The 14,655-nt window shown below is 39.4% G+C and overlaps 2 protein-coding genes across 4 annotated transcripts; both read right to left on the bottom strand.

Moving 5' to 3' along the window:
* Positions 1-1,425: 1,425 nt before the first annotated feature.
* On the bottom strand, positions 1,426-7,932 carry LOC115590772 (zinc finger protein 37). Of its 2 annotated transcripts, XM_030432177.1 has the most exons (5): positions 7,491-7,932; positions 6,954-7,221; positions 6,739-6,872; positions 6,499-6,604; positions 1,426-2,746 (listed from the first exon to the last, which is right to left on the bottom strand). In XM_030432177.1, the coding sequence occupies exons 2-5, from the start codon at positions 7,201-7,203 to the stop codon at positions 1,701-1,703; spliced, it is 1,536 nt and encodes a 511-aa protein (XP_030288037.1). In that variant the 5' UTR covers positions 7,204-7,221; positions 7,491-7,932; the 3' UTR covers positions 1,426-1,700. The 2 variants fall into 2 exon arrangements, with proteins under 2 accessions (XP_030288037.1, XP_030288028.1); XM_030432168.1 differs by having other exon boundaries at positions 6,954-7,932.
* Positions 7,933-9,336: 1,404 nt separating this feature from the next.
* LOC115590761 (zinc finger and SCAN domain-containing protein 2) lies at positions 9,337-13,750 on the bottom strand. 2 transcript variants are annotated; one of them, XM_030432155.1, is made up of 4 exons: positions 12,976-13,750; positions 11,637-11,755; positions 11,375-11,483; positions 9,337-10,863 (listed from the first exon to the last, which is right to left on the bottom strand). In XM_030432155.1, the coding sequence occupies exons 1-4, from the start codon at positions 13,241-13,243 to the stop codon at positions 9,704-9,706; spliced, it is 1,656 nt and encodes a 551-aa protein (XP_030288015.1). In that variant the 5' UTR covers positions 13,244-13,750; the 3' UTR covers positions 9,337-9,703. The 2 variants fall into 2 exon arrangements, with proteins under 2 accessions (XP_030288015.1, XP_030288005.1); XM_030432145.1 differs by having other exon boundaries at positions 9,337-10,869; positions 12,976-13,749.
* Between the last annotated feature and the right edge of the window lie 905 nt (positions 13,751-14,655).

Consider the following 14,655-nt stretch of genomic DNA (forward strand, 5'->3'; position numbering starts at 1 on the left):
AGAAACAATCGGAATAAGTGTTATTTATTACTATTTATATTTATTCACTTATTACTACTTACTATTTTCCTACTGATTGGAATATCCAAGAAATATACCAACCCTCTCACTCACAAAAATCCATTCAGGTCAGGCCAGACCAGATCAGTTTCTTCTGAACGAGGTGTTTACATGTGGCATTTTTGTTATTCTGATTAGGCAATTATTGTTATTACTCGTGTAATATTGGGGTATGTAAACGCAGCTACTGCTGGACTTATTACAGACAGTTGAAATGATCAAAATGATACACAGGGTTCGTACACATTTTTCAAGGTCAAATTCAAGCACTTTTCAAGCACTTTTAAAGGTCATTTTTAAGATTCTTCAGCACCTTACTGCTGGGGTAAAATACGTATCTAAAGGAATATATATACACTTGTGATTTTTTTCTTTACTTTTTATCACAATTATGTACATTGTATTATGCTGTAAACATCTAAAATTATATTCTATAATAGCAAAAACTTCAGAAATTAATTATCCAGTCTGATCCCAATTTTGTAAAAGACACAGAGTTATAATGTCAAGCACTTTCAAGCACTTAAACTAAAATCCAAGCACTTTTCAGACCTTGAAAACACGACATTGAAATTCAAGCACTTTCAAGGATTTCAAGCACCCGTACGAACCCTGGATACAGCAGAACCCGAGGTGTCACCATTTCAAAACCTGCTGCCTGCTACATTGACCACGATGAAACTTAGCCACTGAGTGACATCATGGGAGACTATTTATCAGATAACATGCAGCTTCATCTGGAGCCACAAAAGGCTTTCAACAACTTCTTTCACAAGACCTGTAAACACACTTTAACAAGTAAAAAAATCAATCAGTCAATCATCAATCCTTTCTTTTTAAACAGTCAATTTAATGTTTTGATTCATCAAAAAATAGCAATTAACACGTCAAATTAAAAATATATTTAAAATATGTAAATACATAAATAGGTATAAAATAATATGAAATTGGCGGAAATGGAAACAGCAAAACAAACGACAATCAACAAAATAAATAAAAAACTGAAATTGTCATTTCCTATGAAATGCTGAAAACAAATGACAGGCTAAAACTGCGCTACTCTGAATTATAATGCTTCCTCTGACTTATTGTAAGTCAACACCAATGATAAACATATATTAGTAGGTGTGTGCTCACCTGTTTCTATGTTGCAGCTATCTAAGATCTACTCTTCACCAACTTTAGACACATTTGAGCTCTTTAAAATGTATTAGGAGTAAAGCTGTGTGTGAATTACTTTCATCGACCAATGATATCCCTTTCAGCAGGGTTGATAAATACCAGCCCTGGTCCTTGGCCAAATAAAATAAGTGTGTTTTGTGTCCACAGGCATGGTGCAACTGATATAACAGAAGAATTTGAGTATTCACAGAATAAATAGTTATTTATTGATCACACTTGACCTTTCTGTGTGCGTGATACATTTCACAACACACTGCTTTGTATCCTCTATAACACTATAACATCTTGGAAAGTAGATCAACCTCTCTGGAATGCACGGAAAAATTCAGGACAATCACTTCAAGAGACACAAGAAGCACTTTTGCAAAGCATCACAGCAACTGTAGTACACAGCATCTTAATCTAAGGGAAACACACACACCAAACTCTTTTTTTTTTTTTTCATTGGCTGTCCACCATCATACGTCCAGATGAATCCTCTGGTGGCGTTTCAGGTTGCACTTCTGGGTGAAGCGTTTGCCACAAGCCAAACAACAATATGGTCTCTCTCCGGTGTGGACCCGTCGGTGGGCCTTCAGGTTGCTCAGCTTGGTGAAGCTGCGTCCACAGAGGGAGCAGCAGAAAGGCCGCTCGCCTGTGTGAGTCTGCAAGTGGGCCTTTAGGTTGCTGGGGTGCGGAAAGCACTTCCCGCACTGGCCACAGCGCAGGAGGTGTCTGGGGCCCGTGTGAGGGAGAGAGTCTGGGTGGGGTAAGGGGTTGGTGTGATGGGAGTTTGCCGACTGAAGTTGGGTTTTGATGCTGACCCAGGGGGCACCAGTTCGGTTATGTGCTGCTGCCTGCTTGTCACTCAGGTGAACTCGCTGGACTGAGAGTGAAGGAGGCGCGGCGGCTTTAGATGTAGAGGGGATTCTGTTGAGGGGATTTAAGTTCGCAACCTGAGAGTGGGCCACAGACAGAGTTGCGGCGGTGTTGTTCGAGAGGGCGTGGGGGGGCCTTTTCATCGGTCGGTGCAGGTGCTGTATAGCAGCTTGCAATCTGAGACCTGCACCCACTTTGGAGTGCAGCTTCATAACCTCTTGCACCGTGGCTTTATGGGAAAAGTGGTTTTGCTTGTGTGGTACTGAACTCACCCTATGTTGTCTAAATGAACACGGAAAAGATGCCATCCCAGACTTTGTTGTTCTCTTTATCTTACGCTCGCTTTCCACATCAGAATCATCGATAACCTCCTGCTTGATAGTCACACCTAACGCATCACTGTTTTGCGGTCTTTCCGTGGGGGGTGCTGAGGATGAAATCTGATCTCTACCTGGACCAACGAGAACATCCACCTCTAAAGATGGAACCTGGGTTTCCTCCTGCTCCTCAGGAAAGACATACGCAGTAGAGACCTGTGTGTCTTGCTTGATGACGTTCCTCAATAGTTCCTCGCTGATTTCTTGAGTCTCTTTTGGTTGTGCCTCAATCTTTTCAGCAGCACTGTGTGATTGAGGTCCTGCTCCGCCTGGAAAATGAATGAAAATAAAAGTTATATGAATGCCTTTTCTGTTGGCAGACATTTACCAAAAGAGCAAGTTGGTTGCTCCCACAGCTAATGCTGTCAGCTCAGTATTTTAGTCCGAAAACAAAATGTTACTGAAATCATTTTTATAACTGTAATTTGAAAAACCGCCTGCAAAAGAAGATATTAACCTTTCTATCTAAAAGCCAGAGTGGTAAATTAATTCTAAGGTCTTAAAGCTACTGGGGAAATTATTAAAACTTCATGCGGAGCACAAAGGAAGTTTTGTACAGTGGTAATATTAAATGCACAAAGTTGGTTGCATGATATGGATTTTTTTCTATATATCCTATAGTTTATGCATCCCTGAGGGAAAAAGGCTAAGATGTAGTGGGCAAATATGGATGATTTATAGGGTTGAGCGATGTCCGCCGAATTGGCATATGACGATGTCTCCAGTGAAACATGGTGATGGATGTGGACATTGATGTTTTACGAATCTGAGGCAGTGTGTCCCCTCAGTGTTGTCGTACGGCAGCAGTTGCGTATTAGCTCACCGCTGTAGCCGCCGCTGTTTCCCACCGTTGCTCTGACATGAATCTCCAACTGTCTCACCCAGCAGAGGAAACCATCTCCCATAACCACTGATATACATCAGTCTTCTAGGTTTATAATCATCCTCGTCTCCACACCAAATGTCCGTAACTTAGCTTTGTTCAGCCCCATATGCATAAAACAACGTTGGCCGACTAGACAAGGCAGCTAAGTTGAGAAAACTGTGTATAAAAACAGCATTACTGAAAGAATCAGAGGCTCGCGGGATAGGAACCCTGCTGCCAACAATTGTCTTGGGTTGGCCTAACTGAGCTGGTCTAATAAGAAATTATTTAACAGGACATGGAGAATAATGTTAGTGCACTGAGAGAGAACCTACTTCTTTTTATTTCCTCTCCCCACATATTACAAACACCAATACTTGCCCTACAGCAGCCACTTAATTGTGCTCTGGTGACAGCCATCAGCGATGGACAATGGCATCATTCGTTGGCCCAGCCCTCATGACTTATTATTCATGGCTCTGATAAGATTTATTGTGTCAAAGTCTTTTGCCTCTCAGAAACACTTTTTACACAAGTTTAAATTGTGTTGTCTTCCACTGAACGCCACTCCAGCAGTGACATGTTTGGCTCTTGTCTGTGTTGCAAGGCTCTACACAGGTGCAGCAGGTCTACATCGTGAATGCGACAAAAGGATTGTTGCTGTTATTGGAGGGGGAATAAGGATGCACGATATATATATATATATATATACATATACATATATATACATATATATATATATACATATACATATATATACATATATATATATATACATATACATATATATACATATATATATATATACATATACATATATATACATATATATCTATATACACATAATATATATATATATATATACATACATATGATATATATCTATATACATATTATATATATATATATATATATATATATATATATTATATATAATAATATTATATATATATGTATGAATTGTATATATCTCTCTCTATATCTTATTGATCTATACTCCTGTGTATATATTATAAATATTATGTGTGTATAAGAATATATCATATGATGTATATATATATATATAATTATCATATACCCTAATATATATATCTATATACATATTGTATATATATGTATATATATATATATATCTATATACTATTATTATATATATGTATATTATATATATATAATATTATATATATATATATATATATATATATATATCTACATACTACATATACATATATAAATACATAGTATACATATATTATATATAATACATATATATATATATAATATATAACAAACATAGATAGAAGATATATATATATACATACATAATACATAAGATAAGATATAACATAGCAGATACATATACAATTATATATCTATATAATATATTTAAATATAAAATAGGATACATAGATTATATCTATATATATATATATATACTATAATAATATATATATATTTATACATATAAACATATATATATATATATATATATATATTATCTATACATATACTTATATATAGATATCCTAACTATTAGAAACTACCTACATCAGTATGAAATCACTAAAGCACCTGTTGGACACTCCTAAACACAAATCTTCAATGAGCAATCAGTCTGCAGGCCTTAAAAAGTGCAGCGGCTGTGTTGTTCTTTGCCAACATGGATTGAAGAGGTCCAAGGCAGATGAGAGTGAGAAATAGGTGCAGAGGAATGTCAAGGTTGGATGGCATGCAAGAAGATTTTTCCCTTGGTTCATTGCAAGAGAGGATAATGAATGTGATGTGGATGAGGCCATGTGGCCCCATCGTCAAGACAGAAGAGCCTGAGTATCAATAGTGGCTATTTCTTATACTCTACAGTAATAGATTGTTATACTTTACTGTAATATTTTATATCTTTAACTTCTTTTCTATGTTTTAAAACAGGTCAGTTGTTCAGGAAAATGCTTGCTGTGAAGGTGCAGAAATGTTTTGTGGACTATGAGACTACCAGCTTTCTTATTTTCTTATACTCTAATAGATTTTATTTTGGTTTCCATGTATTTTGTGTAATATTTACAGTATTTCAGTTTTCAGCCACAGTTCGAAAAAAAGAATCAATGGAATCAAAAAATGCATCAAAGCATTCCTGATTCTGGATTCAATTCTTTGCAATAAGGCAAATTTGACAACAAATGGCACTGGCATGAAAGTTACGTAGAGTAATAGGCCACAATGACAATTTGATTTTGTTGTCCACTGTGTAATGGTTGATTGGAAGAGCTCATACACTTGTTTGCAAGTTGTGTTGTTTGAAAGCAAAATTAGCTTTTGTTGCATATTTTAAATGTTTTGGCACGGTTAGAGCCTTTTGCAAACAAAATGAGTAATTTCGACCATGAGTGCCACTGTTTCGGCCTGTGTGTTAACTGTTTTGAAAATGTGGAGTTTGAGTTGACTGTTGCATCAAAGAAATCAATAAAAACTGTAATGTGAAGCCATCGTAAAGATTTATGTTTATCCCGGATATGGTGTTCAGAAAGGTTAATCTACAGGTGGGAGCAAAGAAACTTAAAGCTGCTTGACCTTGCTTGGTCCTGCATTAGACAAAAAACAAATTGTAGCTAACTGCTACAGTAATGTATTTGGTCCTGTCTGCTTTCATATCGAAAGGCAGCTTAAAAAGAGCAGAGAAATGTTGCTGGACTGCACATCTGGGTGATGCTGTTCGCTGTTTTCCCCCTCACAGCTGTCGGACAAAACCCAACACACCCTCCTCATCTGATCCAGCACTCCGAAACATTCCCACACAGCTGGTTTGAAAGCAGAGGGCAGGTCCCTGTGATATAGCCATAGAGCATCACAGTGTCTTCTTCTGCTGTTGTTGTTTAACGACAGTTGGAAAACACTTACTGTGTTGTGCACTTACTGAATGCACAACACATCGGGGCAAGGTAACATGTGAGGTCTGACTTTTAAAATCTGGGCCGGTAAATTAACGGTTGTGATAGGCCCATCACAAACCAGGTAAATCTGTCTGAATGGGAGGGTGGCAAGGCATATCTGCTAGAATACATAAAACATGAGCTTGCAGATTTCTTTGGTCGCTCCGCAAAAAATGCCAAAACTAATATGCAACAAAAACAGAGGTCGTAGGTGACACAGCGTTATACTCACTATCCGGGCTACCGCTCCACACTCCCAAATGCACAGAGGAACACGACGGCTTATTCACATCTTCTTTCTTAATATCTAGCACAGTTAACTCGTCTTCTTCTGGTACCTGAACAGCACAGAGAACAGAGAGATTTTAAGTATTTTCCTGTCATACCAGATATTCATAAACCCTTTCAGAACAACACTGATGTAGCACCAGTGATGGAGCACTTCTGCTGGGAGATTGGTCTTGAGACTCACCTGTGTTTCAGGGCTGCGAGTGGCTGTAGGATTGTCCGCTGCCTGTGCTATCTCTGGTATGACTTCCATTCGGCTGCTCGTCCACCTGTCCGTTGAGTCTCCTTCTTTTTTCACACCGCAGTCACTCAATGTGTCTGAAAATAAGGGGTATTGAAGAAGCATGAGGGAATACAGTGTTTATATACCTGATTAAATATATTTCTGTTTCTTCTTACCATCCTGCTGATCTTTGAAGGTTTCTCCTGCAGCGTCACAGAACAGCTCCACATCATCCTTGGCACAGTCGACACACTTCCCGATCTTCCCTCCTTCCTTCTCCTCTTGGTCACTTAACTTCCTCTCAGCCCACTGCAGCTGAATCCTCAGGCTCTCCACCTCCTGGTCCCTGCGCTTCACCTCCTCCAAGAAGCCGTCCTCCACCAGCCTGGTGACCTCATACATGGCTGTCTTCACCACAGTCTCCATCACATCCGAGAGCTGGGTCTGGAAGGTGACAATGAGGGTGTCTAGGTCCGACATGATGCACTGATTCTAATATTTGTGTAGTAACACGTGTATTTGTAGGAAAACACAAACGAGGGAGAAGATGTGCTTGTCTGTCTCGAAAATGCTACCACAGGTTGTTTAGGTTGTTCACCATTATCGCAAGGCAGTCTATAATTCCACTTTATGTCAACTTATTCTTGTGGTCACCTAATGTAATAACAAATACGGCTAATATTCATTGGATTCGGTTAAATGGCTGGACTTACGATACTCTTCGAGTTATTTAATAACACGAGTGAGCTTCATGTCAGCTAGGCAGCTAACGTGAGTCCTTATCTTGACGTTAGCATTAGCTAACTAACGTAAACGGCGTCACACCGTTAGCAAAGCGTACACCATAACAAATGACAAAAACCATAGTCGAGCCTAACGTGTTGCTCTGTTTACACTTAGTTTATATATATATATATATCACTCTAATAGCGAATGTTTATTCGAGCAAACGCATGTGCACTAATCATTAAACCATGCTAGCCTCCAAACAATCGCTTATACTTCTTGTTTTTGCTCGTGACGTCATTCCCAACGTAGTACGGTGGCCTTACGGGAAAACTGTGAGTAATAACAAAACGCGTTTTTTTGAAGTGAAACCCAAAGGTTGCGCCAAGCGTTTGCTGCTCACTAAAGCTCATTGTTCGACATAGGAACACGTTTAAGCAATTGAACTACACAGACTGGCCGCTCTCTCCTACAATGCTGTTGGAAGAAAGCAAAAATGAGATTTATGTTTAACCAATTTTAAGCAGAGCATGACTTTGATTGATAAGGAGATCAAATGCACTCACCAATTACTACAGTTAGTAGTTTGTAATGACCAATTGCCAGTGGTAGACAGAGACGTAGGTGAGGCAGATTAGTGCATGGGAAAATAAATAGAGCAATAAATAGATAAATACATACATTTGGCCGTGTATGCTAACTATTGAGGAGCAGTGTACAGTCAGCTTTGTGACCGGACAACACTGTACCTCTATCCAAGCCGCACTATCTCCATTTGACCAGCTTCCATCCTCCAAAAACAAAAGAATTGTTTATGATCAAACCTCTTTTGAAAGAGAAATCCCATGTAAAAATTTTGCACACTTAATAATCATATGACTCATGTACCAAAACTGTGCTTATTTCAATGTACTAATAATGTACTTAGTATGCTAATGATATATCATCACTAAAGACATACCGTAAAAACACTAAAGTACAACTAACTCTTCTATTTTGGGACACCATTCTGATGCACTTACGTGTACTTATTTTTGCACAAATGCTGTACCTTTTAAATACATTTACTTTTTTCTTTAAATATACTGAGATCTGTTTTTAAATAACTATAACATTTCTAACATATAAGAAATATATTTGTAATTTATTTTCAAAATGTGTGAAAAAGACAAAGTGTCTTGAATTTTTTTTGTTTGTTTGAATTTTTTATTAATTTGAAGCGCACTCAACACAATATGGATTCTGGTTGTAACAGATTTGGAATAACGTACTTTTACAAACTACATTAATAAATTGCTTGTTCTTACATTCATCTTGTCCCTCTCATCAAGCTTACGCTCCCCCTATTATTTAACCTGCCCAGTCTTCAGGTCAAACTACTGAAGACTGTTTAAATCAAACACATGGCTCAACATAACAAATCAAGCTTCATGCATTAAACTATAGTTGTGCCTGTGGTTGCTTGGCTGGCTATAACAAAGGCATTTCTCTGTCCCAGTCTCCTCTTTTTGCCACATGGGATTCACTTAGCTGGTGAATTTAATTGTAGGCTTTAATTAAACAATGGATAATAGCTATGAAAATATTCCTGTGAAAATACACACCCTCACTGTGTACTGCAATACAGTTTATGGAGAGTAAAGGTTGGGTCCTTATTCACTCAGGAAAATGTCATCTTTCTCAGGTCCAATGACCATTATGTCAGTTTGCAAGTATTTTCAAGTCAATTAAGTGATAAAAAAAAAAAAAAAAAATGTCAGAACAGCTTGTGATATAAAAACAACTGAAACTCACAGCTTTGGCTTCAATGTTTCATTTGGAGAAAGAAAAAATTGCAGACACCATTTTTAGTTTTATTTTGAATGTGTAATGAAATAATCACAACAATAGTGTTACTCTGCCTTTCTTCAATTTTACTCAAGGACATTTCTTTCAGTAACAAAATATGCAACAAAAAAATGCAGACAGATGGGACATACTTTATCAAACACATGAAGCATGTATGTTATCTTTGTCCCATGTTTTTCATACTACAAAAAAGCTTTTGAAATAAACAAAGTACTTTGAACTGAAGAGTAGAATGAAAATAATCATGACTTGAATGGCTGATGAATAGCTCATAAATAAAAGCATACATTTGTATATCATCCAATACAACAAACAACCTTGAATGCTCTGAGGCTCTCTCCCAAGCCTAGCTTTATAGATCTGTCATGTGTTTGCGTTGATGTGATTTCAGATGATCCAGGCGTTTGAAGCTGAGGCCACACACAGTGCAGCAGTATGGTCGCTCCCCTGTGTGGGTGCGCTGGTGAACCTTCAATATGTCTGCCCGTGTGAAGCTCTTATCACACATGGTGCACCGATGAGGTTTTTCCTGCGTATGAATTCTCCGGTGCAACTTCAGATTCCAGAGGCGGCTGAACTTGTTCCCGCATACGGAGCAGCAGTAAGGTTTGTCACCTGTCTGGCCACATTTGTGTGTCTTTAGGTCAGAGAAAGAAGGGAAACCTTTACCGCAGTGGCTGCAGAGATGGAGCCCCTGCCCCGAGTGAATCCTCTGGTGGACTTTGAGGTTACAGGCTTGAGCGAAGGTCTTTCCGCACTGGGTGCAGGAGTACGGTGGCGCCTGTCCGGTGCCTTTGTGGGTCTGTTTATGAGCCTTTAGTGAGGCTGAATCAGAGAAGGACATGGAGCACTGGTTACAGGTGTGTCTCCTCCCTCCTCGACCTGCTGCCTGATGCTGCAACCTCTCACCAAGGTTTAAAGTATCACTGTATGCATCTGTTGGTCCATACATAGCCGCTGTGCTGTTCAAAGTCGGGTCAGTGCGAATGTTCTGCCCTCGGAGGTTCAGCCTGCTGCCTGACTCACCAGACACGGGGTACAAGATATTTGGGTCCTGCAGGTATCCTTCTTCATTGATCAATAAACAACTGAACTCTCCACCCACGTCGATGTTAGTCCTTGAGGGTGAGCCTGCAGCTGAACCGACCACGCCCCTTCTACTCCTCGGAGCACCTGCTTGGTAAGCTTGATGCTCAGCTCCTTCTGGTGCTTCCACATCCCCCTCATAGTGCCCCATGTAGCCCAGATCATCGCCCAGGTGGGATGGTGATCCTTGTAACCCATCCAAGTTACCCATGTCTATCATATTGCCGTCTCCATAGCCAGTCTTGTCAAAGCCAGCCAAGTCTTCCATAGCGTATCTGCTTTGGAAAAGTGGTTCCGATGGGTCACCCGAGTGTCCGTCCTGGCCCGACTCTGGGCGCTGGTCAAAGCCGACTTCCCAGTTCACGTGGCACTTTGGGATCTTCTGGTCAGTGTAACGTTTACTGGGCCCTGGCTGACCTGATGGTTCTGTTTCTGACCAGTGAGAGGAGAAAAGGATTTTCTAACAGGGATGGATACATGGTCACAGGGACTACAATGACAAATATACTGTATTAAATGTGGAATGTGCAATATGGTCGGTAATGAGCATTATCTGGTTTAGAAGAACAAGTACTGTAGAAATGACAACAGATTAACATGTAGATCCCAATTGATACTGGATTACTGGGGCCAATGCTGATATCAAACACTTGTGACAAATATGTATGTGCAGTTATGGAGGCAGGATACTTCAAGGTTTGACATTACAGAAACAATGAACTTCAATGAGAATTTTAATAATTATACAATTTCCAAACATCTATTCTCTGCACAATAAATCGATAAGTCTGTAATGGGCCAATATCTTCCTAAAATAGCAGCCAACCAATACATCAGTCTGGCTCTACTTATATGTGACTGGAAAATTAAGGATATTAATCTGCTTAAAATTCCCTTAAAAAAAAAATTCTTCCTGAATCTATTTTAAGACACTGACCTTCTAAATTGACTCCCCATCTCTCTTGGGGCTCAGTATTTTCTGGAGTTATCCGCAGGGCTTCCTCCTTCAGCAGTCTGTCCAGCTTTTCACCCTGCACACCTGCCGCCTGGCAGACAAAACAGGCAGAAAGTCAACATTATTACAGAAAGTTTAACTTTACTCACCTCAGGGGAAACTATAAGATTGGCATTACATCAACATTTTTTAACAATTAAACCTCATTTTTGGGGCTTACATAGTGTAATAAACTGTCGGCTACCTGTGGCGCCTTCATGGCACTTGGGGCCTCTTCTGCTTCATGACTGCATGTCTCACCATCAGTGCTCTGGGAGTTGTTGAGCTCTTCTTGCAGCACTCTCTCCTGTTTGAGATTTCTCTCTGCAGCAGAAGATAGATTTTCTTTTTGTTTTTACTTTTTAAAAAAACAGAATGCACATAATATATTTTCCAAAGCAGTTTCTTGAGACTTTCAGAAACTTGGATTATGCCTGACAAGCTGTATCGAGCCGTTTTATTCATATTTTCTGACCCTTTTTTAAAATTGTAAAACAAGTCACCATCTACTTCAGCTGTTTAGGTGAACGTTGCCATTGAACATGTTTTGTTGACTGCAAAACTTCACCCAGCTAATACCGACCAAATCGACATAAGGGTGAGTAGATTATGAAAGAATTTCAATTTTGGGTGAACTCATCCTTCAGTCTGTTTAGGTAGTAGACAGTTGGTCCATCAGGGAGTTTTCTGCCAGACCAAATGTCCACAAATTGAGAATCTGGTCAGCAAAAAAAAAAACATGAAATGCTGTTTTTGCAAATTGGATTCAAATTAAATTTGGAGATGGTCTTAAATGTGATTCAACTTCAGTTTCAACAGATGTGTCTCAGTCCAGATGCTCTGGCTGCTCACATTAGATTTAAAGGTGTATTCTGTGTTGCTCACAGCATGGCACACGACGACAGCATCAACTCCAGAGTCACGGAAGTTTATCAGAGCGACTGTGCAGAATTCATGCTGCCACTAGCAGAGCGGTTCATTGTTGATATAAAAATATCAACATCAAGATTGGGGAAGAGTAAAAGCTGTTGCAGAACAACTTGGTTTACTTAAAGGGCCTCTGTTGATTCCCAACTCACCCCAAATAAATGACGCTTTGGGGTTGTAGGACAGGTGGTCAACCCATGCGTCAGTTTTTGACCAGTTGGGAGTGAGACACAAAAATAGAAATAAGGCCTTTAATCTAATGGTAATAAGTCTTCTAGATTACCTCCCCACATGTATGATTATTAAATGATTCCCAAGGACCTGTGCATTTTCATCTCAAACAGAGCTCAGCCACCTTAGATAAGTGAACTTTATTTATTCTAATCTCAATAACAATTCATAATAATATTTATATACCTTAACTTACTCATTTAATTCTTGTGAAACAACTACTAACTAAACTTTAATGGACTCTAAATTGAACATTTATCAATGATGGATATTACAAAGTGTTGCATGTAATTCTAGTGAGTGCAGGTGTGCATTAGGTCACCCCTATGACTAAATCAGTATTGGGTAATAATACTGTGTGAACGTACAGCACATGACGGTCTCACCTGTCGCCCTGGGTTCCTCCTCACCGGACAGCCCGGCTCTCCCGCAGTCTGAACACCTCCCCCTCGGTCTGTCCCCCTCTCTCTCCTTCCGTCGAGTCTCGGACCACTTCAGCCGTCTCTTCAGGGTCTCCACCTGCTCCCTGCACCGCGTCACCTCCTCCAGAAAGCTGTCCTCCACCAGCCTGGTGATCTCATACATGGCAGCTTTGAAGACCGTCTCCATGACTCCGGAGAGCTGAGACTGAAACGTTACTATAGCCTCGGCCATTGTGCCAACAGTGTGCGCACAGTCTTTTTCTTCTCAGTGAACTGGAGAGAAGGCAACTTTTGACTGGCACTTAAATGTAGAGGCACTTGGGCACAGCCAACGTCTGCCCCTTTAAACTCGGTTTGCAGCGTAGGCAACGTTAAACTGGTTGTATATGTGAACGAGTTGTTCCACTTTTTTACCGTGTTGTTACCTCCATCATACCAAACCTGGTGTTAAACAAACAATAGGTAGCTTGGCATGTCACCGTTAGCTAACTAGCTTGCAGCACTAGTTTTGATTCAGAGTTAACGTCACAGATTCCGACTGCTGTGTCCTGAGCTATTATCGGAAACATGCATTTGCCATATTGTACAAGCGTGCAGTGTGTGTGAACTGCAAACGTTATTAAAATACTTAGCTTTGGGCTAACGTTACAAATTGTTTCCCGTGGAGCTGTCGCATTTCCCCCTGATTCCGTAAACATTCGCACTTCCGAGATTTAAACTACGGGTCGGGAGGTGGGACAATCCTCATCGCTCCAGTTTTTTCTGATAAAGAGCCAGCCTTCTTGGGCAATGAGTAGTGGGCTCCAACGCACATTAATACTAAACAATTACTCACACAAGCAGCAGCTTATTGTTTCCGTACTTATCACACATTTCCCGTAAAAATAACATAGTTTGTGGCTGATACATTTGCATCAGTTAAGGTGAAGGGGTGGTAAAGTCAGGAGAAGAGCACTGGAAATTCAAGTGAAAACGGTCAACAATTCATGTGATGCTGAAGCAGTGAAGAAAATGCAGGAACAAAGGGGAATGGAAGAAGGGGCCAATTGAAAATAGCCTCGATGGAAAAATTCAAACAATTGTGAAACAATCTTGGCTTTGAAAGATCTATCATGGGACCAGACCAGCACAAAAAGCAATGATTTGTTCAATGGAACATAATAGTAGTACATGGCCATTTATTCAAATTATTTATTAAAGGTTTTAATAAATATACCACTCTCATCAGCAGAACTGAATCACGCTCTCGAGAAAACTAAAATGTCATCAGGGAGGGATACTTAGAAATAGAGATACACATGCATAATAGATTTCTCAGTGCTCATCAGATTGTTGAATAAAATATATTCATCTTTATTTCATTTTTGAATTGTATTTAAAAGGCTCCAGGAGATGCATTTCAAAAGGTACAGGGGGCTTTAAAAAATGCTCCATGTTCTCATAGATGTATGCCTGTGTCTGTGTGTATAAAATATTTATATGTTATGAAATATACATTCGTGGTAGAAAAAAAATGTACAATAAGATATAGAAATATGATCAGTGTATATATATTATGTATATTATATAAAGCTATGTGTGTATATTTGTATGTGTGGGAGTGTATATACATAAATGTGTGTGCATGTAGGTATGAATATGTAC

The sequence above is a fragment of the Sparus aurata genome, chromosome 1 (genome assembly GCF_900880675.1).
Source record: "Sparus aurata chromosome 1, fSpaAur1.1, whole genome shotgun sequence".
NCBI classification, from domain to species: Eukaryota; Metazoa; Chordata; class Actinopteri; order Spariformes; family Sparidae; genus Sparus; species Sparus aurata.

Coding starts and splice junctions, on each gene's coding strand:
- LOC115590772 (XM_030432168.1), bottom strand. CDS start 7,257: ATGTCGGACCTAGACACCCTCATTGTCACCTTCCAGACCCAGCTCTCG. Junction 6,605..6,738: donor CTCGCAGCCCTGAAACACAG/GTGAGTCTCAAG, acceptor TGTGCTGTTCAG/GTACCAGAAGAAGACGAGTT. Junction 2,747..6,498: donor GTGGAGCGGTAGCCCGGATA/GTGAGTATAACG, acceptor TTCATTTTCCAG/GCGGAGCAGGACCTCAATCA.
- LOC115590761 (XM_030432145.1), bottom strand. CDS start 13,243: ATGGCCGAGGCTATAGTAACGTTTCAGTCTCAGCTCTCCGGAGTCATG. Junction 11,484..11,636: donor GTGCCATGAAGGCGCCACAG/GTAGCCGACAGT, acceptor TTTGTCTGCCAG/GCGGCAGGTGTGCAGGGTGA. Junction 10,870..11,374: donor ATGGGGAGTCAATTTAGAAG/GTCAGTGTCTTA, acceptor CTCACTGGTCAG/AAACAGAACCATCAGGTCAG.